At 37.3% G+C, this 26,572-nt stretch overlaps 1 protein-coding gene across 7 annotated transcripts; it reads right to left on the bottom strand.

Annotated features, from left to right (window-relative positions):
• Positions 1 to 1,194: 1,194 nt before the first annotated feature.
• Positions 1,195 to 26,572, bottom strand: CUNH10orf143 (chromosome unknown C10orf143 homolog). Of its 7 annotated transcripts, XR_015794282.1 has the most exons (6): positions 25,927 to 26,564; positions 18,190 to 18,354; positions 18,002 to 18,067; positions 14,310 to 16,315; positions 12,532 to 12,611; positions 1,236 to 2,006 (listed from the first exon to the last, which is right to left on the bottom strand). XR_015794282.1 is itself a non-coding variant. In XM_088131747.1 (4 exons), the coding sequence occupies exons 1-4, from the start codon at positions 25,990 to 25,992 to the stop codon at positions 16,286 to 16,288; spliced, it is 327 nt and encodes a 108-aa protein (XP_087987873.1). In that variant the 5' UTR covers positions 25,993 to 26,564; the 3' UTR covers positions 12,618 to 16,285. The 7 variants fall into 7 exon arrangements, 3 of the variants coding, with proteins under 3 accessions (XP_087987873.1, XP_025024157.1, XP_087987874.1); XR_015794284.1 differs by lacking the exon at positions 18,002 to 18,067 and having other exon boundaries at positions 1,195 to 2,006; positions 14,310 to 14,465; positions 25,927 to 26,572; XR_015794283.1 differs by lacking the exons at positions 1,236 to 2,006; positions 12,532 to 12,611 and having other exon boundaries at positions 12,618 to 14,465; positions 16,176 to 16,315.

Here is a 26,572-nt window from a genome sequence, read left to right on the forward strand (position 1 = left end):
TCAGATCCAAGAGGCCAAAATCAACACTACCCACAACTATGGGAAGCTGTACCTGTCACCCTCACAGGGATATCTGGAAAAGCGGGTATTACATAAGTTGCCTTGAGCTCCTGGAGAAAACATAAGATATAAATCTAATAAATTAAATTTATTAAATTATTAACAAATTTATAATAAACTTTTCCTCCTGAGGTATAACATCTAGATTGCAAACTCTAACTCTTTGTTGCTATCTAATGTGTTGTATGGCTGCCTTAATTTTTTTCTTTTCTTTTTTAGTTCTCTACTTCCTGGTTATATTAGTTTCCATATCCCGCTGACTGCTTGAAAACTGAATTAGGGCTAACAGATCTAGGTTGCAAAAATCTAGATGACCATTCAATGACAAATCATGGTTATCCAGATTTTGCAGCCCAGATCTGGCAGCCCCATTTATTAAAGACTACATTGTGCCTAGTATTACCTATCCAAAACTTACAAGTTAACAATTTGAACTCTTTAACTGTATTTATTTTTAAAAATATTTAAAAATACTCAAGACTGTGGAATATTAATTGACTTAAATTAATATTAACGTAACTTAATTCTCAGGGCAAAGTTTACTTGGAAGATCTGAGGTCTGAAGAGCATACTGGTTCATCTTCCATTTGTCATACTGGATAAAAATAATTTTATGCTTCTTACCTGAAATCAAAACATAACCAGCAGAATTGCTTCATATATAGCTTTCTTTCAAGCTACTGGTTCCAGAGGTAAGTGGAGGAAGGGCAGGAGATGGCTAAGTAAAATCAGTACCATTATGTCTTGTCTTTAAAGCCTGGCTTTTTGTTGATAGCGGGGCACATCTTTGTTTTGCAGTCAATGTAGAAGGACCATAGCTCAGTGGTAGTACAACTATTTGCAAGCCCAATGTCCTAGGTTTAATCTCTGGCATCCCCAGATAGAACTAAGAAAGATCCTAGTCTGCAACTCCAAAAAGCTCTGTCACTTAGTTTGAACAATACAAGCAAGATAGATTACTGATCAGACTCAATTTAAAGAAGCTTTTTAAATGATTTTTTTTTAAATTCCTCATCTATCACAACATTCCATGAGTTCTTTTTCTTCTCATGTAATCTGCAATGAAAGGTTATGACAGGGTTTACATCTCTGCTTATTTCACTTTCATAATGTAAGATAGAAAAAAGCCCCGCTCAATAATTTTCATAAACTTCTTTATTTATAATATTAGCAACCTATACTATTCATAAGGCCCCCTCTTGTGGTGACTATATTATGTGACTCATGTAAAAACTAATGCTGGATATTTAAAAGTTGTAGTATTACTTTTCTCCCAAAATTCACTTAACAAATATGAGAACAAATATTTCCAATCTTCTTCGTTTTTGAAGCTATCTTACAAATCTTCTCAAGGGAGCTGAAAATATGAGCTGATTGACAATATCCTATTAGACCAACAGAAACTTACTGCTGTATGCATTCAGTAATAAATGCCTAAATCACAATCAAATTCCAAGCTAAGGATATTTGAATCATGCTGAAATATTCAAAATAACTGAAATCAGTATGGCTTAAAACAGTGACCTATTTATCTTATCCCATAATAAAGTGTCATAGCCCCTCCCCCTCCTCCACCTTTTTGAACCATGAAGAACAGTGCACTTCAAAAGGAGATTACCTCTTAGGGTCCATGAATAAACATGACCCAGGAATAAACATAAACATTAATAAATAAATAAACATAAACATAAATAAAGCATAAACAGGACCCAGAGAATGATCCAAGTGCACAGATGGGGATTATGACACCTTCCTTGTGTTTAGCCAATATGTTCTACAATTTCTGGACATTGGCCATATTTGCTAGGACTGTTGGAAGTTGGTCCAGGACTTTAGGTGGGCACTAGTTGTTTTCCCCTGGTCTAAGGATTCTTGATAAGTTATTAAATGAATGATATTTCAAGGTTTTTCAGTGCTTGAATGGTATTTGTGCTACTCCAAGCAATCTGAAAAAAAAAAAAAAGAGTGGGATAAGTGGGTTTTAAAATACACAAACACCTCTGATATGAATGCATGGATTAAGTGCATAGCATAAAATGACTGAATTGGATGCCATCTTTAAGCTACAAATTATTAAATGATTAAGAAGCCTTGGCAGTGTCAGACTATTCATGTCAGTGGTAACTGTGATTTCAATGGGTCCTACTCTTACATGAGCAAATCACGTATGTTTCAGCTATATATACCCCAATATAGAATCTATTCCTTCAATAGATGATGATCCAAAATTCATATACATGTTAATGATCAAGTTCTTATTCAGTAGTACACAGCACAAGAGAGAAGGAAACAACCTGTTATTATGATAGCTGTCTTTCAGCTCAGTAGAAACTTGCAAGCAAATCACACATATTTTAAGAAACGTTTTTTCAACAAATCATTGATTGATTGCATTTCTATCCCACTGCAATCAAAAACAACTTTCAGTTAATGTGTGTGTGTGCATGTGCGTGTGCAGAGAGAGAGAGAAAGAATGTGCCATCAGTATGGCTCAACACTTAGTGAGCAGATGGATGGATGGATGGATAGATAGATAGATAAATCTACCTTTAAACAGTTTGCTCATTAGTTTCCTGAGAGTGCTACATAGCTAAATTGTCAGTTCCTCAGAATAAAATGTTTGGAAATCTAAATGAACATTAATTTACATATTGTTAATCCAAATCAAAAACTTCCAACATTTGCTATTTGTCTACAAAATACAGATAATGAAAATAAAACCATTGTTGAAATATACTGCACTGTTCTCCTTATGTACAGTCATTACAAAAATGATCCAAAAAAGCATAGATTAGGTTATTGATGAAAACAGTAGTCTCCTTGTATGCATTGCTCATCTTTTGTAAAACAAGACGGGAGGCTGTATAATGTAATGAATAGCCCTGGGCTTTAGAACTGCCAGTACCAACATTTCTGAAGTCTGTTGCCTCAGCTGATGAGCTCTAAAGGGAACGCTGCTGGAAGGAGCATCGTAGATGGAAATGTTGAACTTTGTGCTTACCCTGCTTTCTGTTTTTGCAATGCACAATGGTAACCCAATGGTTGCATTCAATAGGAACTCTAGTAATAGTAGTTGACTAGATAGGTCGATGGCATTCCCCCTTTTTTCATGTATGTTGATATTCCTGCAGCCTACCACCTCATTTGCTTGCAGGATCATGACAACTGAAATTAGTTTTATATAGCAAATATGCACATCTTGTTTTCATGAGACTGTAATGACAGGTAAATGAATCTTCCTGAGTATCAAAGCAAGTATAGAGATGTCTAATTAGATGTAGCTTCCAAGACTGTGTAAGCTGTAACATGTTGTATGTTATGAGTCACAGGATCCAAGCAATCTGTATACACAACTTGACAGGATAGCCCCTAAGTGGTCTCTCCCTATCTGCTAATCTCATGCCACTTCTTGGTTTTCTGAGGAGCTCCATGAAATGAAGCAGTAAAGAGACACCTGGAATGATGCTGGCAGAAAACAAGAAGTGATTGTGACTGGACATGAGTAAGAGCTCAGATTCAAGTCTACTTTATGGTAATAAAGGTAGTAAAGTGTAATTACTTCTCTACTATTGCATTTGCAGAATGTTGACTAGTTATACTGCTTAAAATGTTGCAAACTCTTGGAGGAAGTATGGGCCAGAAGGCCCAATCATTGTAAGCTATTATTATCTGGCTGAGCATTTCATGGATAAAATCTGTTCTAAGTTGGAAGCCAAATGGACAAATTCTACTGGGAGGTGATGTCTTGCAGGGTTGTCTGGGAGACTTTTTCTTTGTTCAAGCAAGTGGACAGAGTCTTCTGCAATCTTAGCTCTGTCACTTATGAACTGGACCACTGCCACACCTGCTAATTAAAGTGGCTAGGAAGGGTACTGGGAGTTGGACATGGGCTGTAGTCCATGCCTGTTCAAAGGAAGATGCCAAGGGTCCTTAAAGAGACACTAGTTCACCCACTGCTTAAGAAGCCAATTCTGGATCTGACAAAAATGGAGAACCATTGCTAACATTCCCTTTTGGGAGAAGGTTATTGAGGAAGTGGTAAGACTGAAGTTGCAGAGGGCTCTGGAGGACATGCATATCTGGATCATTGGCAATCTGGTTCAGACCTGAGTATAGGATTGAAACCATATATGCAGGACATGGATAATGTGGCTCTTTATGGGGTTGTGGTTCCCTGGAAACAGCAAGCTCGCTGCCTTGGATCCTCCTGGACTCACAGCTCCTACTTGAAGAACAGGAGGAGACTATGACCGAGAGGGCTTTTGCAGTTTGGGCTGGTGGCCTTACCTAGAACAGGATAGTCACTCATGCCTTTCTCATCTCTCCTGATAGATGGCATAGTTTCATCTCATCTCTCTTAGACCATCTAGAACTTCGGCTGGTCCAGAAGGTAGCTTCGGTCTCTGGACTGTGTAATCTCTTGTCCAAGTTTCTCCTTAACAGCTTGTTCTTTCCTCCTTTAACAGCTGTTTTGTACTTTCCCCAAGGTTAGTTCTAAATTCCTTTACAGGTGATTAATTATAGGGATTAATTGTTGTAAAACCATGCTTTACAATTTTATAACTTTTAGCTTCATATTGTTAGTCACCATTTTAATTTTTTCAGATATGTAGTCTGCTTTTAATATTTAAACTCTGTATGCTGCCTAGAGTTCTGCTGGTTTCAGGAAGTCAGATAACTTTCATAAATAAATAAGATAAAGTGGCAACAGTCTGTGAGGACTAAACTTCACCCTCTCTCCCTCCCTTTCATTTCCAAAAGGCAAGAAAAGAAGGGGGGGGGGAGGAAAGGGACAGAAAATGCTTTAGTTTGTCCATTTGGAACATGTAGCCATGGTCTGGATTTGATTTTTTTTGTTTTGTAAAGTGATTTGATTGTCCTATTATGCTAGCTCAATTCGTCTGGATAGTGAGATGTTCCCAGGATGTACTGCAGCTGACTAAAAGCTACTGCCTACTTCAAGTCTCCAGAGAGCCAGTCATACCCCTTGCCCTTTGAAAAGCTTCCAGAATTAACCTTCTGTCAGTTCCTTCCCTCTCCTTCTTTTTTGAAAGTCTGTTTTCATTTCTTTGCATGGATACCACTTCTTCAACTGGAGACAATGGAATGGGTGGGCTACAGTTTTGACCTTTTCAGAAGGAAGCTCTGATTGTCAAGAATACTCATCTACGAAGTTCCTAAAGATGTCAGGTTATTAGAACCACTCTGGCCAGATATTTCCTTAAAGTTTATATTTTAATTTACAGAAATCTAAGAACAAAACTATTCTTCTTCTTCTTTTGGTGCTTTTAAGTCAGTGTTGACTTCTGGCGACTACCTGGACAAGTTTTTAGAAGTGGTTTGCCCTTGCCTCCTTCCTAGGGCTGAGAGAGAGTGACTGGTCCAAAGTCACCCAGCTGGCTTCGTGCCTAAGACAAGACTAGAACTCACAGTCTTCTGGTTTCTAGCCTGGTGCTTTAACCACTACACCAAACTGGCTCTCAAAACTGTTCCGACAAACTTATTTTTAAATGGGCTTTCCTTTTCAGCTAGCTCCTCCATTAATTTTATATGAATTCCTATCTCCTTCACCATTGTCGCTGGCTCCTGAAGGGTATAACTGAGAGTTGAATAATGTTTGAAGTTACAGTTGTTCTTACTATTGTTTCAACAAAGGCCAGAAGAACAGGAGCCCTTTTTTTGTGTATATACTGTACATATGTGTAGTATTTTATAGGTCCATTGAACTTATGGATGAGTTGATCAACCTATTTCCTTTGGGCTCCTGTTAAAAATCTGTGGAAAACTGTGCCCACCAATTTTCAGTATTTTTCATCAATTGATGATGCCTGCTTATGGGGGCTATTAAAAAAGGGATGGGGCCACATCCAGTCACTGGGCATACCTCACACAGCATTCCATCAGACAATGTCTATTATATTAATTATACCAGGGAAGTATTGCAAGGGAAATTATGCGCATTTCTGTAGCTTCCTGTGTCCTATTTGAACTGTTCTGGTTGGCTGATGAGGAACCATACTTGAACTTCATGCTGTTTGCACAATGTGCTAAATTTCCCATGGCACTATGTAGTATTAAGCTTTCTTCCCTCAGAAATACACTCATCTTTCAGAAGTGATATATAATCTTAACTATTTGGCTAGTATTAAGGGATCATGCTTAGGATGATACACTGGAAAGTTTGGTATATTTTCAAACTGTTTAGCTTAATTTTATTGATTTTTTAAAACAAATGTTTAGTTATGATTCTGTTATTTTCTACACTAGTTTAGGTTTGTCTGTTTGATTGGACAAAACCTCGTACAGAGGAGGTTTGTATTTTGATCTGACTTCACTGGAGAAAGGACACCACCTTGAAGTGCAAAGAAAGACCAAAAGGGTGACACTGATAAGTTTCTCACATACTAATTCCTACCTAAGAAACACGGTGGCAACAGCAAGCTGCCGGGAGTTGAGTGGGTTTCTGGAGTAGAGTCACTGGCATCCAAGCATCTTGGTAAGGTATTTGTATAAGTGGGTGATCAAAGAAGCATGATCCCAAGAGGACACTGCAAAAATGAATTCCCCTGTGGTTGCTTGCTGAGATAGTTCAAAAAGAAGTTCCAGCACTTGGTACCCTGGAACTCCTTGAAAACCCTGAGTTTTTCATATCCAAATCCAGGGCTATGATATGCTTACTTCTCCCAGCTCTTATTTTTAGAAGGGATTCAGACTGATTATTTGGTTGTCTCTGTGACCTACAGCTAGCACAGTAAATCTGAAATTTGATATAGGGTTAATGTTAATGATAGGCACAATCCAGCCAAAGTTACAATGCTCTGTATATTGCTCCAATGATTATCTTTTACATAGCTTGATTCAGTGGTGGGGATGGGAAGACGCTGTTTAAACATCCCCCTGGCCAATAGCATTTAAGCATATATTTAATTGAATAACGTAATGCCATGCTTTGTGAGCGGCCCTGGCTCCCAGTGGATTTCTGTGTGCAATTTAAAGCACTGGTGGTTACCAATAAAGCCCTACATGGCATAGGGCTAGGTTATGCCCCAACTGTGTCTGACAAAGTAGGCATGCTGTGGTTCCCTTCCATGAAATAGTACCATCTAGCAGGACCCAAAGGTTCTGTCAGGCTTTCAAGATTATCAATAATCTAGAGTTCTAGTATTTCTTGTGGTATCTATTTCCTGACCTGGTCTGCCTCAAAGGGCTGACATGAGCCTTCTCTGTTGCAGCACCTGCTTCATGCAACGGCATCCCCCTGAGATCCAAATGGCCCCAATCCTGTTAGACTTTCATAAAGCCTTAAAGACGTGGCTTTTACTCCAAACAGCAGGACCGGGTTGTTAATGGAACCCAACATATATGAGTTTTTTGACTGGGAGATGTCTTTTAGGGGTCTTGACTACGTTATAGTGCTTTTATGATCTTCTGTTTCTTTATAGTTTTTGTACTATAAACTTCCTAGAGACACAAGGTTAAGAAGTGTGGCTGTATAAATTCAATCAATCAATCAATCAATCAAATTTCATCATATTGGATTGTCCCTAACTTTTTCCAAGTTACTTTTTATAATTCTGCTAGTTTAAAAAGATATGAAAGTTCATCTATTTTCAGGAAATCCATTTTTAAAACTCTATTGTTTTTCTTAAAATAGCCTAAATAAAAACCTAAGATAAAGGTTTAGCAAAGCAAAGTAATGAAAACAGAGGGACAGAGGAAACCACCTGCTGGATTTTAATTTCAGTGCCTTGGCAGCTCTAGTGAGTTCCGGAAGACTGATGAAATAAGACTGATCGCATTACTGACTAGGCCCTGTCTAGTACAGTGTAAGCCATGATGACATCATATGCATCATCCAATTGGTGAGAATTATGTAATTTGTGCCAGCTGTTTTATGTCATCAGCATAGAAATAAGATTCAGTACATACTTGGCGTTACTTATGGAATAATGTCATGAGTGTGTGGCATCATTGGATCCCCATGCCCACTTCTGTGGATGGTCATGGTTCAGAGTAAACTACCAGAACTTAAGCTATTGTGTAGTGCAGAGCCATTTTGAATAGAATTCATGAATGGGTCACAAGTTCTATTTGTAGTTCCCATGTATTTTCAAGATTTTTTATATCGGTTCTCACACTATACATACAACCATAAATCATGGTTTAGAGAAGAATGACATGGCTAAAGGACAGCCCCTGCCCAGGAAAATCACCTGTGAGATTTGGTTCTTCAAATCTGTGAAATGTGGGATGCAAATTATGTAGTTTCATTCTTAATCCTACTTTGCTATCTTATCAAATAGAGATCCATGTAGCTGGATACACACAAGCAGTATTAGAGTTTGCAAAGCACATTTTCTTAGTAAATCCAACTTAACTTTTTTTTCTGGTGACATATTAGTCATTCTTTCATACTTTTAAAGTTCTTATGATATTTTAGCTGAAGAAGACAGAACTGAACTGCACAGCAAAGGCAGTGTAAGCTTAATCAAATTGCATTATTATCTTTCTCCAGGAAACTCTTTTTACTAGACATGTACATAATGTTTTATGACATACACCTGGTCCTTCCTCTTATGGCACAGGAAATATCTCACTGATACCTATCCTCATGCTGTTTATCCCTCACAGTTACTTTGTGTTTACATCTGAGTGGAGGTGCCTCCAGCTTCATAAATCTGTATGCAGTAGTATGGGCTCTCTAACAGCCATTCATTTTAATTATGTGTGACATAAAAGGACCACCTACTGATGAGACAATACAGCTGTAAGATTTTCAAGGTTGCTACAGGGAATACTTCATAACTGAAGTATGTTTTCCCCAAGGAGTTATACTACCATTTGATTTAATTTTTAATTTTTACATTTTAATCAAAAATAGATCAAATGGTAGTGGTACCCCCTGGGAAGCATACTTCAGATATGAAGCTGTTCATGTTTCCTTTAAATATGTAAAGCTGCTATTTATGTATAACTCATGAATGACATCCTGTGTTGCAAGCAAATATCCATGAAGTGTGTTCTATACTGCTCTAGTAACAATAGTAGAAGCGCATACATGTATAGCCAGATTCAGCGAGGAAAGTAACGTTACTAAAACATTCCAAGACATTATTCCATTAAACATGAAGTTAGCCCTAATTAAATAGTGTATGTTTAGAAAAAGCTTAAAGTCATATTTCTAGTCATTGTATAATATAGAAGTCATGTAAAAATTTCCTCTAAGCATGCACAGAATGTCCCATTTGTATTAATAAGTATCTGAAATGTGCCTACAAATAGGGGGATTATGGGAGGTTATTCTAAATTCTTTTAAGATTGCTAAGGAAGGAAGGCAGGCAGGCAGGCAGGCAGGCAAAGGGGAAGAATGTTGGTACCATAAAGTGTGTAATAGATCTGAATGGAGATGATCTGTTCTTTACAGTGAGCTTGAATCCATGTATGGAAGTGAAAGTATAGTTTAGCAGTAAACGAAAGGCATTTATCAGAAATGTATGTCAGAAGATATGAATTAGTGCCATCTAGATTGTTATGGGCACATGACATAATAAAATGGTCATGGGAGCTGGGTAGTATATAAATACTCATAATTCATAGATTGGTGATAGTTGTATGTTTTGCTCTAGTGATGGTAATAATGAATGAACCAGGCATATATTTTGGGAGAACTGCTCAATATTCTGACTCAGATGTGATCTGGGAAGAAAAATGATTGGTTTAAGTGACATGAATGGATGGGTGGAAACAGGATGAGAGAATGCAAAAAAAAGGGAATAGGCCATTCAGAGATAAAAGACTGAATAAAAATAATGACTATTTAGTGGATATCTGCTTTGTAGAGAGGTCTGTTTTGAATATGTGGTATAAACATAATTCTATTCATGTATGCACATGGCAAAGGAATGAATAGAAATATAAAAGCATGCTTGATTGACCATTTATGATGAAAGATTAGGAGAATTAGTGAATGATACACAGATAATGAGAGATTCTGAATGTGAAACATAATTTCTGGTAGTGCCAAGACTGGATCTTAGGAAAAAATTGACTTGGAAGAATATGGAAATAAGTGGAAAAACAAGAATGAACAGGAAAAAAAGAATCCTGTGTGAAAAAAAGTATCAGAAAATAGTTTAATTTTATACTTAAACGAATGTAAACTGAACATAAGGAAAGATGATGTAGAAGCTGCTTGGAATAAAGTGGAAAGAAGGTTGTTACAAAATGTCGCCTAAGTGTGTGAAGTTATGCTAATGGGAAGCAGAAAAAAAGATGCTTCATTGGAATGATGAAGTGAAAGGTATTGTGGAAGAGAAAATGCATGAAGGACAGTAATTGCAGCACAAATTAGGGACAAGAGAAATACATTGTACAATGGGTATATAGAGAAAATGGATTGTTGCAAAGAATTTAGTGAGAGAACAAGGAACCGTTAAGACCGAATGAAGCAGAGAAAATTCAGTGTGATCTGATAGAGATAAAAACTGGAGTGTGTGAAGGCCAAAAAAAAAAAAAAAGTGAAGAAAGTTAAACACAAAATGAGTGGCACTAAGGGTAAAAAGGATGAAATGAGATTTGTGTGTGAGTAGAAATGAATGCTATAAATGTTAGTCATCAAGGAAAAATCTGGTAAGGCTGCAAGTGCTGATATTACTGGAGAACTGAAACCCTTGTTCCAACCACGGGACTTAGGGATGTAGCAGAAATTGTTGCATTATCAAAACCTTTGTTCAGGTCCTTCTCATCCTATAGATGGAAAGAGTAATACTGGTATCTTGATTATACCTGATATCAGCTTCCTCATTCTATTTATTACTTTGGTGATTGACATTTTCAGACAACTACTGTATGCTTATCCAATACCTATATCTATTGGTATTAAGCAATGTTTCCTAAATCAAAGATAATGGGCTAAGAAAGGTTACGTGATTATATATTTCACTCAAAAATAAATCCTACTGAGTTCAGTTAAATAGACTCCCAGAGAAGTGCATATAGGATCAGTCTCAATTTCTCCATGGTGTAGTAGAATTGAATAGCTCTGCACCTGTAGTATTTAGTACAAGGTAAAGCTATTTATGTAATCTACTGTCCCACAATACTTGAGATGTTTGCTACACATCTCCCCCATTCTCCTTGTTTAAATAGTACACTTTAACATTCATTATTGATGATTAGCCATAAAAAGTAATCAGGCCTTATTTTAAACTGAAACAGTAGTTACACCAGCCTGTTTCATTTTTGCTGTATATATCTCCTGTAGAATGTGTGATACTATATGTTATAAAGTGCAACTATTTAATATTTGGGTATGATAAATAGGAGCTGTAGTATTTGTACAGGGACACCTGGTCACATAGGAGAGGTAGGCATACCATTTCAAAAGAATGCAAGGGGAAAAAAGACCCCCAAGTAGTATATCTACCAAGCAACTTCAGAATATTGGGACAGAATGAATACTAAAAAGCCAAGGCCTTAAATTCTGGGGAAAAAGACCTTTGAGGTCAAACCACTTACTCCAGAGAATCCTCTATAGGTCAATTCCTGGAGAAAGTAGGTTGTGGAATGCAGATTGAGAAAGTCTAGCCAAGCAAGCAAGCGATTAAAAAATGAAAACAAACTCGAAGAAGTCTGAGAATCAAGCGGTCTGTAATGAAACTTGAGCTTTGAGTTTTGAACATCCTTCTTTGCAAGTAAAGTTAGATTCAGAAACCTGCCTTTTCTTACATTTTGCTGAGATATTTGTTCCCTTTTTGAATAAATGCAAGTTGCTGAATGTATAATATCTGGACCATCATATTTCTATTTTTCACATTATAGATGAATGCCCATGCATCAAGGAAAGAATGGGCACTCATGTTTTCTGTGTCTTTTGTCCTAATGAGCTTTCCTGTGACCATACCTTTTGCTGTTTACATTTCAACAGAGTTCAAGAAGAAGTGGTTTGGGAATATGGAGATATTTTTCCAAGAGCACCCCTGTTGCACTTTAAAAGCTCACATCCTTATTTTGGTGTAAGCTTTTGTGGATTACAGTCCACAATGGATACATGAAATGTTACCTTCCTATTAGCATGCATGTATAGGCATCCCAACTGGGTGGGGGTGAATGATGAAACATGTAACATGACATCATGTTGCAAACTGTATCACTTATTTACCTGTGTCTGTAGGCACCAAGGGCAGAGTTTGCCTCAAGAGGTTATGATGCACATTTCACCATTTTTGTCATTGCAATCTGTGCCAGACACTCATGCACCAGGAGGAAATGTCAAACTGGACTGCAAAATATACAGCCTGTGACACATTACATCAAACCTCAAACACATGCAGATATTGAAGTAACCGTGATGTTTGTTCAAAAGAGAACTAATTGATAACAGAAACTTCTCAATATTAGTAAGTTAAACAACATATGTAGTAGAAAAGGAAACCATCATCATGGAAGAAGCTGGAAGTGACAGAACTTTACCATTTGAATCCCAGTTCCCAATGACATAGCAAAGTACAGTCTTCTAAATTCTATCTTATTTATTTACGAGGATGTAACTCCTGGAAACATATGAAGGGAGAACAAGAAATAGCATTTACCTGGGCAAAATTGCAAGACAAATTTTGGAAGAAAGGTAAACTTAGTTTTTCTTATACATTAACAGATCTTTTTTTAAAAAAATAATAATAGTTGTCAGCCTTTAAAGCAAATATGCTATTTAATATTCTAGCTTAAAAAAATAAATTATAATTTACAAAATACAAAGTTTTAAAGTTATACAACAAAAATTCAACTGCTGTATCAATTTCATTTTTTTACATTTTAAGAAAGTATTCTTAGATTTTGTATATTAAAAAGTTACAATGTATATTTGTAATTGTTCTATTATAAAATTAAAAAAAGCATTTCTCAAAATACTTCTGTGGTTATCACATTTTAGGCTACTTGATTTGGAGACAAAAATCTATATTCAATTTGAAGACAAAAAAAATGTTTATTCAATGTAAGATTTGAAAGGTCTGAAGTACAATATAAAATTGTATTTTCCCATTGTACACTCACCAATATAAATATTCTAGGACCTCTTAGTTAAAAAAAAGTCTAGTCAATTAGCATCCTTAGGAAAAATGTGTTGCTTTCTAGAATGTAATTAAGACATTTCAAAACTTTATGTATAATGCTCATGTATGCCAAGTTGTTATGTTGAAAATTATACTTCTGGGCTTGAATTCAGGTTTACGTTATATGCAACCAAGTGGACGAGATGCCCTGGTATTCATTCTCCAAATGGATTGGGCAGACTGTGGTGTGGATGCTATGAAACAAATGGTGAGGGTGTTTAGAAAATCAGGGAGAGGCATTTTCTGTCAACCTCAAGGACCTGACTGTGGGGAGCATTTTTGAGAGATTGGTTGAAAGAACAAGAGGAAACCTTTATGCACCTAAATCCAATCCATTGTTTCCATTTTAGCATTAACAGAGGTTTTTGAGTTAAGTACAATGTAAAGCTCAATCTTTCCCTCCCCCAGTATGAATGAAGGTTTGTTATTCTGTTCATTTTTATGTGCTTAACACCTGCCTCTAAAGAGCAAAATCAGCCTTGGATATACTAAAAAGTATATTATAAAACCTGAAAATAACTGGTAAAAATCTAGGAAGTCTTCCAATGTACATATGAGTAACAATCTCAGGTTTGTGAATGGCCCTGCTACATTTATTTTCCAGGCCTGTAAATGGTGTGAGCCATAAAGGAGGACAAATTTACCTGTCATCCTGTTTGCCACCTATGTTATATCCTCTATGTGGATATAATGTTGGAAGAAGAAAATGTAGAATCTAATGAGTGATTCATGTAATCTCTACCCCTAAAATTTTAAAGGCAATAACTGCATGGATGGAATCTACAAATGCTGGACTCTATATAAGAGTCTCACACTACAGCCGATGTAGCCAATATCAGATGGGCCTGATCAGGTGGGACACACTTTGCAAAAATCCTATGAGATCTCAGGAAGTCTCTCTTATGTGTTTAGTGCATTTATTTATTAGATTTATACACCCCTCAGTGAAATTGGACTCTAGGCACCTTACAGAATATGTATTAAAATACAATAATAATATAATATAAAAATATAAACAGTAAACAAATATAGTAAAAACTAAATCTTACATCAACAGCTTTGGAATCAACCCCCCAAAATGCTCCAGAATTTATTTATGACTTTCTGGAAGGTTGTAAGAGTGAAGGCCATCCTCACCTTTGAAGGTAAGGTATTACACAGAGAAGAGGAACCTTTACACTTGTTCATTGAGACTCTTTCACAGATAAGCGCTTAGGCAGTCTTAGGCGCTTCAAGAATGCAGTCTTAGGCGCTTCAAGCTGCTGATTTGGAAGCTGTTTTGTTCATAGCATTCTGAAGGAATAAATAAAATATCTCAGTCTTTGGCAAAGGCAGAATATAACAGTTTTGTAGTAGAATTGAATTGAATTGTAATCCCTCTCCTTAATTGTATTCATATTTTGATGTTAATATTTCATTAAATACTATATTACAATCATAAGCAAAAAGTATTTGAACTGTAAAGTTAGAAGGAGCAAATAATTGTAGGTAGTTCAATTTACCAGGTTTCAGTTGCTAAGCATTCAGTTGCTAAGTATTTCGGCTAAAATATATGGCATCATATGTTACATCTTTTATTTAAATTCTGATATTGCATTAAGTGCTGGCATTATTGATGCATTTTTGTTAATTCGTTTAGCATAAAAATATATTTTTAAAAAAGGTCCTAAATGTTTTCATGTGAAGTGCTTCCATAAACTTTGTTCTTAGAAGCAGGTCTATGTCTTCTTTCTCTTGGGTAAGGATTTCTCCCCTTTTATTTTAGGACATATTTAACATAACTTCATTGATATAGTTTTCAGCCTCTGCAATGCTTTCTGACCCTGCAGTAACAACTGATAGAAAAATAAAATACATCACTGAAAGTGCATCCAGACAAGGCTTTATTATAGCTCCTGACAAACATCTCTTCCATCTGTAATCTTTCCATGTTTTCCTATGGAAATTTAAAAGGGACCTGCATACTAAGTTTCTATCAAGTAATGGTAGATTGTGTTTGTCTGGAAGCACCAAAGTTCAGATTCTACATATTAAAGCTGGTGGGAAAGAGTTGGTCAGAAGGGAAAGCAGTGCACACTAAGAAAACCAAATTAGCTCAAGAACAAAATTCTGCACTGCTCCTGTGTAATTCTATGAGTCTCCAGGAAGTAAGGTAGTGGTAAGAACAGGAAGTGCCATTCCTGTTCCCATAAGGCATTGTTTGCTCTACAGTTTTGCCATAATGCTGAATTACAAATAGGTACATGAAAATGACTTATACCTGTTTTTTAATTATTTTAAAAGTGATTGATTTAATCTTGCATTCAAAAGTAATTTCAACAACCTTTTATGACATATTCAGGAAACATGCAGGTTAAAATCATGTTTACTAGCAGCAAACAAAGAACTGCAAGCAATTCATTTGACTCATTTTTTATTTCACTTGAAAAAAGAACTAGTTCTTATCTTAAAATTTCCTTTTTCTTCTCTCAGATAGGATTCATCCAGCCAACAAGAGTTTTCCCCAATTTACTGCCCTCCAGGTGAGTTAGTTCTAAAGTTCCCAGAACCCCTTCCCTTAGAATATCTGGGATTGTAGTCTCAATGCATTAGGAAACACCACAACACAATTTTACTAAATGATGGGACTGCACAGAATATTGCTAATCAGCTAAATATTTAATTTAAATATTTAAATTTAAATATTTTAAATATTATTTTAAGATTGGTGGAATAGATCTCTATTTTGAGACAGATGTTTAGTGTTGACCATTGCTATTAAGATTCATATAGAAACAAACACACATTTTGGGTGTTCAATGCAAGAGGTGCAAAATGAAAATAATGCAATTAACCGCCTACATTCAGGAAAATATGCCTATAATAGTACATGATATGGACATGTGCATATTAGGAGTATTTAGAACTTTTTTCCCCTAAATAACAGGTAATATAAAATATTAAATAGCAAACCAACATGGGATTCTACTGAAAATACTTAAAAAAATATAATCCCTTATTTACTTCTTTTTACACCTATAAGAGTTTTTAAGAGAAGCGGAGAAAGTATTGGGAGCTCAAACTTCTCATGCATATTTTTTTGAAGGACTACTGCATCAATGTCCTTTGATCTTCTATAAACCCATCATATGACCAAAGTGTCCCTGTAATGAAAAATAAATCATATTAATTGAAAGCAGGGTTTGCTATACAGATAAAAAATTATATTACACTAAGAATACAGAATAAATGTACTGCAATAAGATCTGCAGATTTGATAAACTTGGGAGGTTTTAAATATGCTAAAGAATCATGTTGTTGATAGGCAGCTACTAACTAGAGCTAGAGATGCCCATTCAGATAAAGACTGGGCTAACATACAGCATTACACCATGGGTTGTTGAATAACCCACAGATAACTGGATTAATTTATTACATTAAACTAAAAAGCAGGTTTAACAGCCTATAATGGTTGGTTCCACATAGCTCACAATCAAAACCAAATAGGTCATATTAAATCTTAGCACAATGTGTGAACTCAGTTGCAATTTCCAAAAGTCCAATGCTTTCTGAATTAAGCCTGCAGTATTTTCTCTCTCTTTTTAAGAACATGATAATGGCCTTGGTACATCAAACCCACAATGACCAGCTTTCTTTTCAAAGAAGGGTCAGGCAGATGTTTTTAAAAATCTCATAAAATGAGAATACCACTAAAGTAGCCAACTGTTTTCCAATGCTGGTAACAAAAACGGTAGTTTTCTTAGCTACTATGTATAAAAAGCACTGAAAATGTTTCGTGACATTATATAATCCTTCTTTAAAACTACAGCACTTAAGCAAATAGATACCGCTTCAGCTTGTCAATGTTTCATAAGTTTATGGCTAGCAAATTAAAAGCACAATGTAGCCAACCTATTCTAAGATAAAAGATTTCAACATACAGTTAATAAGCATTGCCGTCTTTTTCAGGAAACACTACTGTGGAATATATGAAGGAGAACCTACTTTAGATATTACACAGAAACAAGATAAATGATTTATTCATACTTAATTTTCCCGTTTGTCAAACAGCTAAAGATGCTCACAAACAACCCTATTTCCACTGGCTTTTGTAGTGTTGGAACATGAATGTACATTCTAATTCTAGGGGCTAGCCTAGCTCAATGAAAACAAACTAAAAATCGTGCCTCTATCTACTTTGTTTTAAATATTTATTTCCTTACTTTTGCTCTCACCAATTGTATTCAATGTTAAAAACACAAATTTTAATTTTAATTTCCTAAAAGAAAAAAAAAGTATCAACTGGGAATGGGGTTAAGGGCTTCATTAAAATACTTGGAAATCCGCACTAGGATTTCTGGCTTTGGGGAGTATCATCTTCCTTGGATTGAAAACAACTGCTTAATCACAGAAATCTTTGGTTGAATTGGGTTATACCTTAGATTGAACATATCAAAGAATAATATGCAATACTCCCCTCTTCCAGTTTTGTAGAAATACTTCTAAAATCTCTTCATAAATCTTAAATGTCTCCGAACTGGAACGGAGTAATACATGCCTTTTTAACTTGCATTGAGATTCATTTAGGTGACTAAATTCTGCTTTCTAGAGTGTGTTTGAAAAACGAGCTCGCACTCCCTATATTTTCAGCCTAATGCAGGAAAACATATTAGTTTGCACTCTGCTAGCATACCAAGAAAAAGCTAAATCAATCTGCTGCTTTTATTTACATGCTTTATCCCTGAGAAATGTAATTGCTGTTTTTTTTTTTTATTAACCTTATGTTTTATGGCTCTAATATTTAAGAACAAGCCTATCTTATGTCATAGTAAGAAGGTTAATATACTTACAGGTTCACCAGCAATACATCTTGGACATGGCTGGGCAGTAGCTTTGGCTTCATTATCCATAAATATCTGATTAATAAGCACATATATACAAAATTCTCAAAACAACCCGATAATCATTATTTGACATCTTTATTATAAAATACATTGACATCTGCTAAAAGCATAGATTTGAACTGCATAAAACATACCATATAATTTGGCTTCTCTTTCGTAATCTGAGGATTGAACAATTCAGTGGGGTCCTTCTGCTTCAAATTCTGTTTCATAGCCCAGTAATCCATAAAACAGTTGCTTAGTGGGTGGCAAGGATTGATGGCCTGTGGAACAGCCTCCAAATTTCTGCACACTCGTTTCTGGGAAAAGAAAAAGAAATTAACTCTGAAGGTTTTTCCCATATGCTCGTTATACATGCATCTTGGCCAAAGTGACTCGTTCTGGAGAAATCATTGTGACCACAAGTTATTGCATGACCATGAGCGATTGATGGTCACTGTTCTTCCTACTTGAGAAATGACTTTTCTCACTATTGTAAGAACATAAGACTGCAACATGTTTTGATATTAAAATATAAATAATAGACACCGTATTTACCTAACAAGGAAGCAAGATTTCTCCCTAAATGACTACCTGTGATTTGGAGGATGGGGCATTTCATAAGACTAAAAGATGCTGTGAAAATGAGGAAATAGATGGGAGGTATAGATGGCTGCAGATACTGCTGCCCAAAACTTAGATGTGTTTGAAGATAAGCAGTCAGCAGCCTACAGCTTCTTACCTGGGAATTCCAACCCTTTTTGTAATATCCAACAAGATCTTCTCTCTTTTCTTCCCTGAGAACATCTCTGCCCTTTTAAAATCTAATTTTGTTCTCCCCTTCCCTTTTCTCCATCCTTTCCTCCTTCTTTTTGACTCTGTTGGGAGGGGGAAGGAATGTGTATGTGTAAACTTGTGCATTTCTGTGTTTGAGAGTGGTCTGAGTGTGATTTGTTTTACAAACAGGCTTCCTTTGTATATACAATTAATTTTAGTCAGTAGTTATTAATTCAATGCACACACACACATTCCTAACCCTGCTTATTTTTAGAGTGTAACTTCTAGCAGGTATATATGCCCACACATATATGTATATACACATGTACAAATGTGTCATCACATCTGGCCGAGTGGTGTCCAGAATTGGTTTTAGATGCAGTTTCCAATCCTAGGTTGGCAAGATGGGGAAACTGGGGTTTGCAGAAGATTATGTTTTCACCTTTCTTTTCCTTTATTAAAGGAACTCTCTTAGATTCAAGGGTATTTTCTTTTTGGATAACAGATATTTGGAAAGGAATAGAAAATAGAAAGAAAAGCATTACATTGTATAACAGATTTTGGTATCAAAATAATGTATTCTGATTTCTGTAGTTTTCTATTTTATAATCATTGTCATAAGCATGTTGTCTTCCAAGAACAAGTAGCTTTGTCTACAACCTATGCTTCCACTCAAAGCAGCAGCATCTTTCTAACAGTAAATTTGGGTAACTGAGCATCTATCAGTTTGGAATGCGGGCACCTCAAAATAAGATTTTTTTAATATGTATTGCTATATGCAAAAAATTTATAGAGAAAGCATGTAAAAGAAAGGAGCTTTTCACAAAGACCTGTGCTTAATGATTCCTAGGACTTATGGCATATTGAAAGTAATCCAGTGAAATAATGATGTGAGGATCAGCGGGGAGGTGGTAAAATTGAGGGGGGATGCGGTAGGAATAGGGGTAAAGCTGACCATGAGGTCCATAAAATCCTATCTACACTAACACCTGAACTGAACCTTTTTAGACCTTTATAATGGAATAAATTGTTTGAGTAGGATGCAAGAGAAAAAAGTCCCCCCCCCTCTATTCTCTTGAAGTCTTCCTGTATCTTTCTCTTTAACCTCTGAAAATGGCTTCAGGGCTCCTGTCTCAGGTTGACTGGACACTAGAATAGCAACACTTCATTTTGTGAAGGATACACCTTCATAGAAATCAAGTTCAAAAATCTGAATATAAACAAAAATGAAATGAAATGAAATAGAATCCTGTTAGGTTAAAACAAAGTGGATGAATACAAGAAGAATATCCAAGGGAAAAAGGCTGAAGCATGACTACTGTTGAAAATGAATCAAGATACATCTAGAGGAAGTGAATCAGAAACAAAATATGTATTATAGTAGGAGTGTACAAAATGTAATAATAAAAATCTGAGAAGACCCTCTGAAGACAGGCTGCTTTCCATCGGGAAAACATCCATCTCCTTTGTTCCTGGAGAATTTGTCCTTTATTAAAAGCTATAGCAGGCAAGTACAAGCAGCATAACTAGCAAGATGCATGAAAGGACAGATAAAAGAGAAAACTGATTTACTGCTATGCATTAGAAGAAATTTTCTCTTATCAAAAATAAAACCAGGCTATTGCTTTGGGTCTAAGGCACTTATGATCAGAGACAGGAATTTAGCATACAGAGTAGCTGGTTATGAATGCTACACTAATGCAAGCAGAACCTGTAGAGGTTTCTATAGAGACTCCCAAATTATTCTGATATTTGAAGGCATCAGAAACATCTCAAGGAACCGCAAAAACAGACCTGTATAGAATTCTGATTGTGGAGACTGCATTAATAACTCATACCTAGCATGTCCATAGCAAGGCCCAATGGGTCAGATAGCTTTAGAGACCTTCACATTGAATTTCATAAAAATGGTGCATAAATGTGCCAAACTCATTCTTCTGCAGTCTAAAAGTCCAAATATATTAGGAAGAATGTCTGCTATTGAGCAAAGTTTAAGTTAATTACGATAGCATCTCATATATTTATGGTGTGTGTGTATATACACATATATGCACATACATATATATACATATATACATATACACACACACACACACACACACACATATATATTTTGAACAGGCAATGCATTTTTGCTTTATTGTATGTAATGAGCAGATGAATAAAACCTGGATATTCCATGAGGATTCTGCATGAAGCTTCATGAAATGTATAGCATGAACACACAGAGTAACAATTTAACATTTTGAAACATACGCTTTAGGTAATATTCTGCAGCTTTAAATTATTACATATAAGCACATTTAGTATTATTATCCCTCTTGCTTTAATATTCAGCCTACAGCCTCACATGCTGTTTTGTCCAATGTTTCAATGTGAACAGAATTTAGGATAACTATTGTGGTTTTCCTGCTGAGCAAGGTTAAATAGCCTGTGATTCTTCTATATGTTGTTCGACTTGAACTTCTATCACCATCAGCTACAGCAAGCATGGCCACTAATTTCAGACAGGTGCTATTATCTAACAATGAGTGGTCTTTTCAGAGTCCTCCTCTACGAAAGTATGCAATTTTCATTTTAAATGCAGCACCAGCCATTTTCCCATATATAATACAAGGAAGTATGATGCAGCATGAAGTTTCAGGATAAGATACCCACCAAGGACAAACCACAGGCCAAAGAATGAGTGAGTGTAGCAAGAATGAAGATTGTTGGACTAAGTTGATTTTCACTAGGTAAAACAAGTATCTGTAAACTTCCAATTTCTCATTTTGGGTCACTTCAACCATAATCAATAGAAATTTGGGACTAAGTGCACAATTGAGTTAAATCCAAGAATATATAATAAAGGAAATTTAACTCTATTTGCTTCAAAAGAATGGCAATCGTTTTATCCCAGATAGTTTGCCTTAACTGGAATGTGTAGCATGATTTTTCTAACGAGTCAGTCCTGTAGTATTTACTGAAGCTGTATTATGGATTTCACACACCAAAGTATTATTTCAAACAATAACAATGATGCAACTATGACATTACAGTTTTCTATAATTAATTTTAATTGTATATAAAAATACAGTTTTATTGTAACTTACTGCAAAAATAAACACGGAAAAGATTATTTGGTATTGTTTACTCTTCTTATGTCTCACTTAAATTTCACCTCTGCAAGGGCACTGAGATTCAATAATAGGTAGCTTAGAACATCTCAGTCATGTATCCTTCTTTAAACTCCAGGCAATGCCTTATATAGCTGCATACAATGGAGCACATGCTGAAGTTCAATACTCAGTTATTGATAACTGCTGACGGATACTCTGTAGTCTTGTGTTATTTGTGGAAACCTTCAAAAATACCTATTTTCTTTGACCGCTTGATCCTTTTGGAATATGGTTTGATTCAAGGGGTAGGCTAGGCTAGGTAACTTACGCTTGTCGACTGGCATGGCTGCATGATCATTTGGCTGGGAGCACTTTCTTAGCTAAGTATATCAGTGGGATAAAAATTAAAGGAGACGCCAATTACCATCTCTGATCTCAAAAGCTGCAGATAAGACCAATCACCCCTTAAGGGTGATATTAAAACTCACTCCACTGAATATAAAGCATTAAAGTAGATGGCCTTTAGACAGACAAGGAAAATGAGGATGGCATTAGCTTACATTATTCTGATCAACCCCGCCAACAAATCCAATCCTCTGTAGAAATGCTATTAGTGTCAGCCCTCCCCCCCAAAAAAGGGGAGAGGAGGGAAAAGGCTTTGTGTAAAGTCCCTGAAGGAAAAGAAGCAACTAATGTCATTAATGTGTTAACAGCCTCTGGTCACTTAACAGAGTAGTTTTAATAGGCTCTAGAGGGGAAACGTGTCCAGCCCTTTTCAGCCAAAGGGTAGGTTAGAGCTGTGTGTGGGTTTTGAAGATAGTGGGTTAAATTCCTGAGGGATTTGCCTGCCTTGTTATATATTTGCAAATGTACTTTTAATAAAGCAAATGATGGCTAACTACAATTAAGTACCAAAGGTGGCTCTTTTAACAAGCACATGCCATTGCACTGATAGGTTTAATTACACTATAAAGCTCACTGGAAAACACTTCAGGAAAAAGATATAGGGGCATCACAGTTTGCAACATTAGCATATAACAAGTCACTAGTGATTTCAGTTTCCTGTCATAAGTTTGCTGCTGCATTTGAATTCTGAATTACATTTCAAGTCTCTTAAAAATAGATTTTCCCGTAACACGCCCCCCCCATTACAAATCTCTTGACAAGAGCTTTTTTTACATACTACAAAAATACTATGAAATTGCTAAAGAACTGGGCTCAGCATTGTTTAATTATTAACACTAGAGGGCTAAAATAAAAGGTAATATGGAACAACTGAATTCATAGGAATGTGAAACCAAGTTTTATTTTAAAATATAAAATGATATTTTTAGGTAGACATATATTTGCTTACAAAACACATGATGGCCAACTGCTATTGACTTTTAAGGGGTGCCATTTAGGACAGTCCTTACTGTACTGTATTTTTCCCCCTAGCTATGAGGAAGAACACACTAGCATAAGAAAGAATGCAATGAATATTGTTACGTAGGAGTGTAGAATTCCAGTTCCTCTGTCTTCTAGATACCTTTGTAGATTCTTCTGCCTGTCTTCACCTCCTGTAATGGTTTGTGGAAATGACCCTACCTAGTTTTCCAGGGACTAAAAAAAGAGGAAGGGAGAAATACTTTCAATCTTGCAAGATTGATGTCAGCCTTGTGAGGTAGTCCAGGCAAAAAGCACACCCAGATGAGCTAATCCTACTTTATTGTAAGGTTACATTAACAGAATCTTGCAAGACAGAAAGTATTTCTCCCCTCTTCTCTTTTTAGTCCCCAGAAAACTAGAGAGGGTCCCTTCTGAAACGCTTCCCATGTTTTTCCCCCACCTGCAGATTGATCTGCCTCTTATCAGACTGTTGCCTAGGCTGCAGATTTTTTTTCCTGTCTCTCAAAGTCATTCCCACAAACCATTACATCTCCCACCACCCAGTTCTCAAAATAAGAGAGGAAGATGATTTCATAGTTTAATGCTTCAAATTCCAAGCAAAAATCTTAGGTGCCCAGCTACCTGGATATTTTTCAAGCCCCAGGCAATGTTTTTAAGTGCACACAATCCATCCTGCCTCTCCCCATCCTTTTAACTTTCTACCCAATCCTACTACCTCTGAACCAGCAGAGTTATGCCAGTAGCATCTGCCGCGTAAATTTATAACTGAGTGATGATTTCTGACATTTATGTATATACAAGCTGCTACATCTTTCTCCATTCTCACCTCCATGACAGCTCATGAAATTTCCTTGTCAGAATCTGCTATTTTCTTGCAAGAGTGGCACGGCCTGATGGATGAGAGGACCCTCTAGGAAGGGAAGGTGATGTAGAATCATTTGAAGATTTTGAAGAAGCACTAAAAGTATCTGTCAGAGATACTTTAGGTCTACAAATACTAGAACTGGTCCATGAGGCTGAAGTTTATGGCCCAGACCTGAGTTTTAAAATAATTGCTTTGGAATTTACAAGGGCCAAAAGAAAAAGCTTGGAGCAGAACTTAGGATGCACTCTTACTGATCTTTGATTTTCAGACAGCTATTATTAGCTTTCATGATTAAAGTCCAAGAAATGCCATTATTTCTTTTTAGTAGCAACTTTTACACAATGCATTCCCCCCCCCTTTTTTTTTAGCAACTCTTCTTCCCAAGCAGAGAGAAAATGAAAGATTAGGCATGTTTTCCCAATGTGGTGCTGTCCAGATGTGGTGGGCTACAATTCACAACATTCTCTGCCAGTTGGCTTGGGATTCTAGGAGCTATACCCCAATGCATCTGGAAAACATGAAGCTGGAGTGGAGAAAGCTGTACTGTATTAACAGGTTTAATTAAAGTCTGCACTTGTCCTACTTGTTGCCAAACACTCTGTGAGGCAATTCTGGTCCCCATGGCTAGTGGTCACTGTGATTTTGGCAGCCCAGATCTGGTAGCCCCACTCAAAATGCCAAATTGTACATAGTCCTCATGCTACAGCCAGGAAATTTGAGTAGCCCAAAATGACTTGCTTCCTTTTCAATCAACAAGAATCCCAAAGCTGATCTCGCAGTCCACTTCAAGTAAAATCATGTATTATTTTAATTATAATTTATTGGTTTGCATTGGACTACCAAAATTCTCAAGCCAAGCTCATCGATTTCCAGACTGAGGCTCAAATTGGGGATCAGAAGACCTCTGAGGAAACCCACTGCCACATCGTGATATGTTTTGGAGTGCAAGATCGACCTCTCCCAACACCTGCTGCTCTCCTGCCAATCTAGAGGAAAAACTCGGGGGCAAAAGGGGTAAGAAAGCAACCATAACACTCTTCCTGCTCTGCGCCCCTAAGCTTTTTCCGCTTCTTCTTAATCCTTTCACAGATCATTTGCAATCGAAGGGCGCGGACGTATTTAAAACAGAGAAAATGAAACGAAGCCTACGTAAAACCCTCCCAAGAAACAGCAGTCGGCCCCACGGGTGTCCGTTATGGACCCACGGACAAGTCGGGAGAAGAGAAAAGGCTGAAATATTCCAGCTGGCCAGATCTGCAAGCCAGGCACACTGTTATTTCCGATAAGACCAATTTAAGGTATTGCGTGATGTACTATGACTTTAAAAACGAGTGCATGGAAAGAAGAGGAGGAAGAGAAGTTAACTTGCTAAGAGCATCGCGGCACTCTTCTTAAATCCCACCCCAGCTACAAGTTTGGATTAAAGGAGGAAGCGAGGGGTCCCCCCCCATGAATTTTATTTCCTTCTTCCCATTATACTCCTCTCTCCGCGGTTCTTTCCTCTTCCTCTCCTGCTGGAACCGCTGGGCCTTCAGCAACATTTAGGAGGGCAACGTAAAGTATTGCTGGTTTGCTTTCAGCACGACCGGTCCTCCAGCCAGTTTGCAAAAGTGCGCAGGCGAGGGAAGGCAACGCGGCTGAAAGGACGGGTCGTAGCCTCGGCGGACCCGACAGCGCATGCTCGTGTCACCGCCTGCCAGGCCCGCCGGCCGGCCGGGGCCCTGGCGCGCGCAGTCCCAGGACGCCGAGCGGGGTGGACTTACGCGTTCGGGCTCAGGGGCGCAGAACTCCTCCGGCCACCTTCGCCGCCGCTCCTCCAGCAAGTTCATGGGCGCCCGGTCCAGGCGGTCGGTTCACCTCTGTCAGCGCTAAAGTCGCTGGGCCGCTTCTCAAGGGACTGCACTCCCGGCACTCCGCCCACTCCTCTCGGTGTCCAATCCTCTTAATTTAGCCGTGGAAGGCGAGGGCTCCGACGCCCGCGCCTTTTACCGAGAATGGCAAGGCCCGTTCGGCAGCCCAGAGCTCTGCCTGGTGCAGTTCCGCAACGCCCAGATGTAACGGTGTTAGAAGTCCAGGACGTAACTCGGAGCCGCTCCAAGAAGTGGCGAGGCGCGCGCCGGATACCTCTGGAGCTGTCGCCAGTTCTAAAGGAAAATTCTGGTTCATGCGTCCCGCTAAAGCATGGTTTGCCTAACCGCGGCTTTAACCCATGGCTGGCTTCACACCATGCAAAGCGTAGTGGCGTTCTTTGTTTTGGTTTTAGTGTCTGCTGTCCTCAGTTGGGATGAGCTGAAACGTTATTTTCTTCAGCCTGGGGCATTCCAGAAAGCTTCAACTATACACAGTTTTCTGTATCTCTTACTGTTTAGGGTTCATCTGGATTTTTGCATGTCAGGTCATGTAGCCCTA

The sequence above is a fragment of the Python bivittatus genome, unplaced genomic scaffold (genome assembly GCF_059951505.1).
Source record: "Python bivittatus isolate LINGU-HERP-01145 unplaced genomic scaffold, Pbiv_v1 ctg000980_np1212, whole genome shotgun sequence".
NCBI classification, from domain to species: Eukaryota; Metazoa; Chordata; class Lepidosauria; order Squamata; family Pythonidae; genus Python; species Python bivittatus.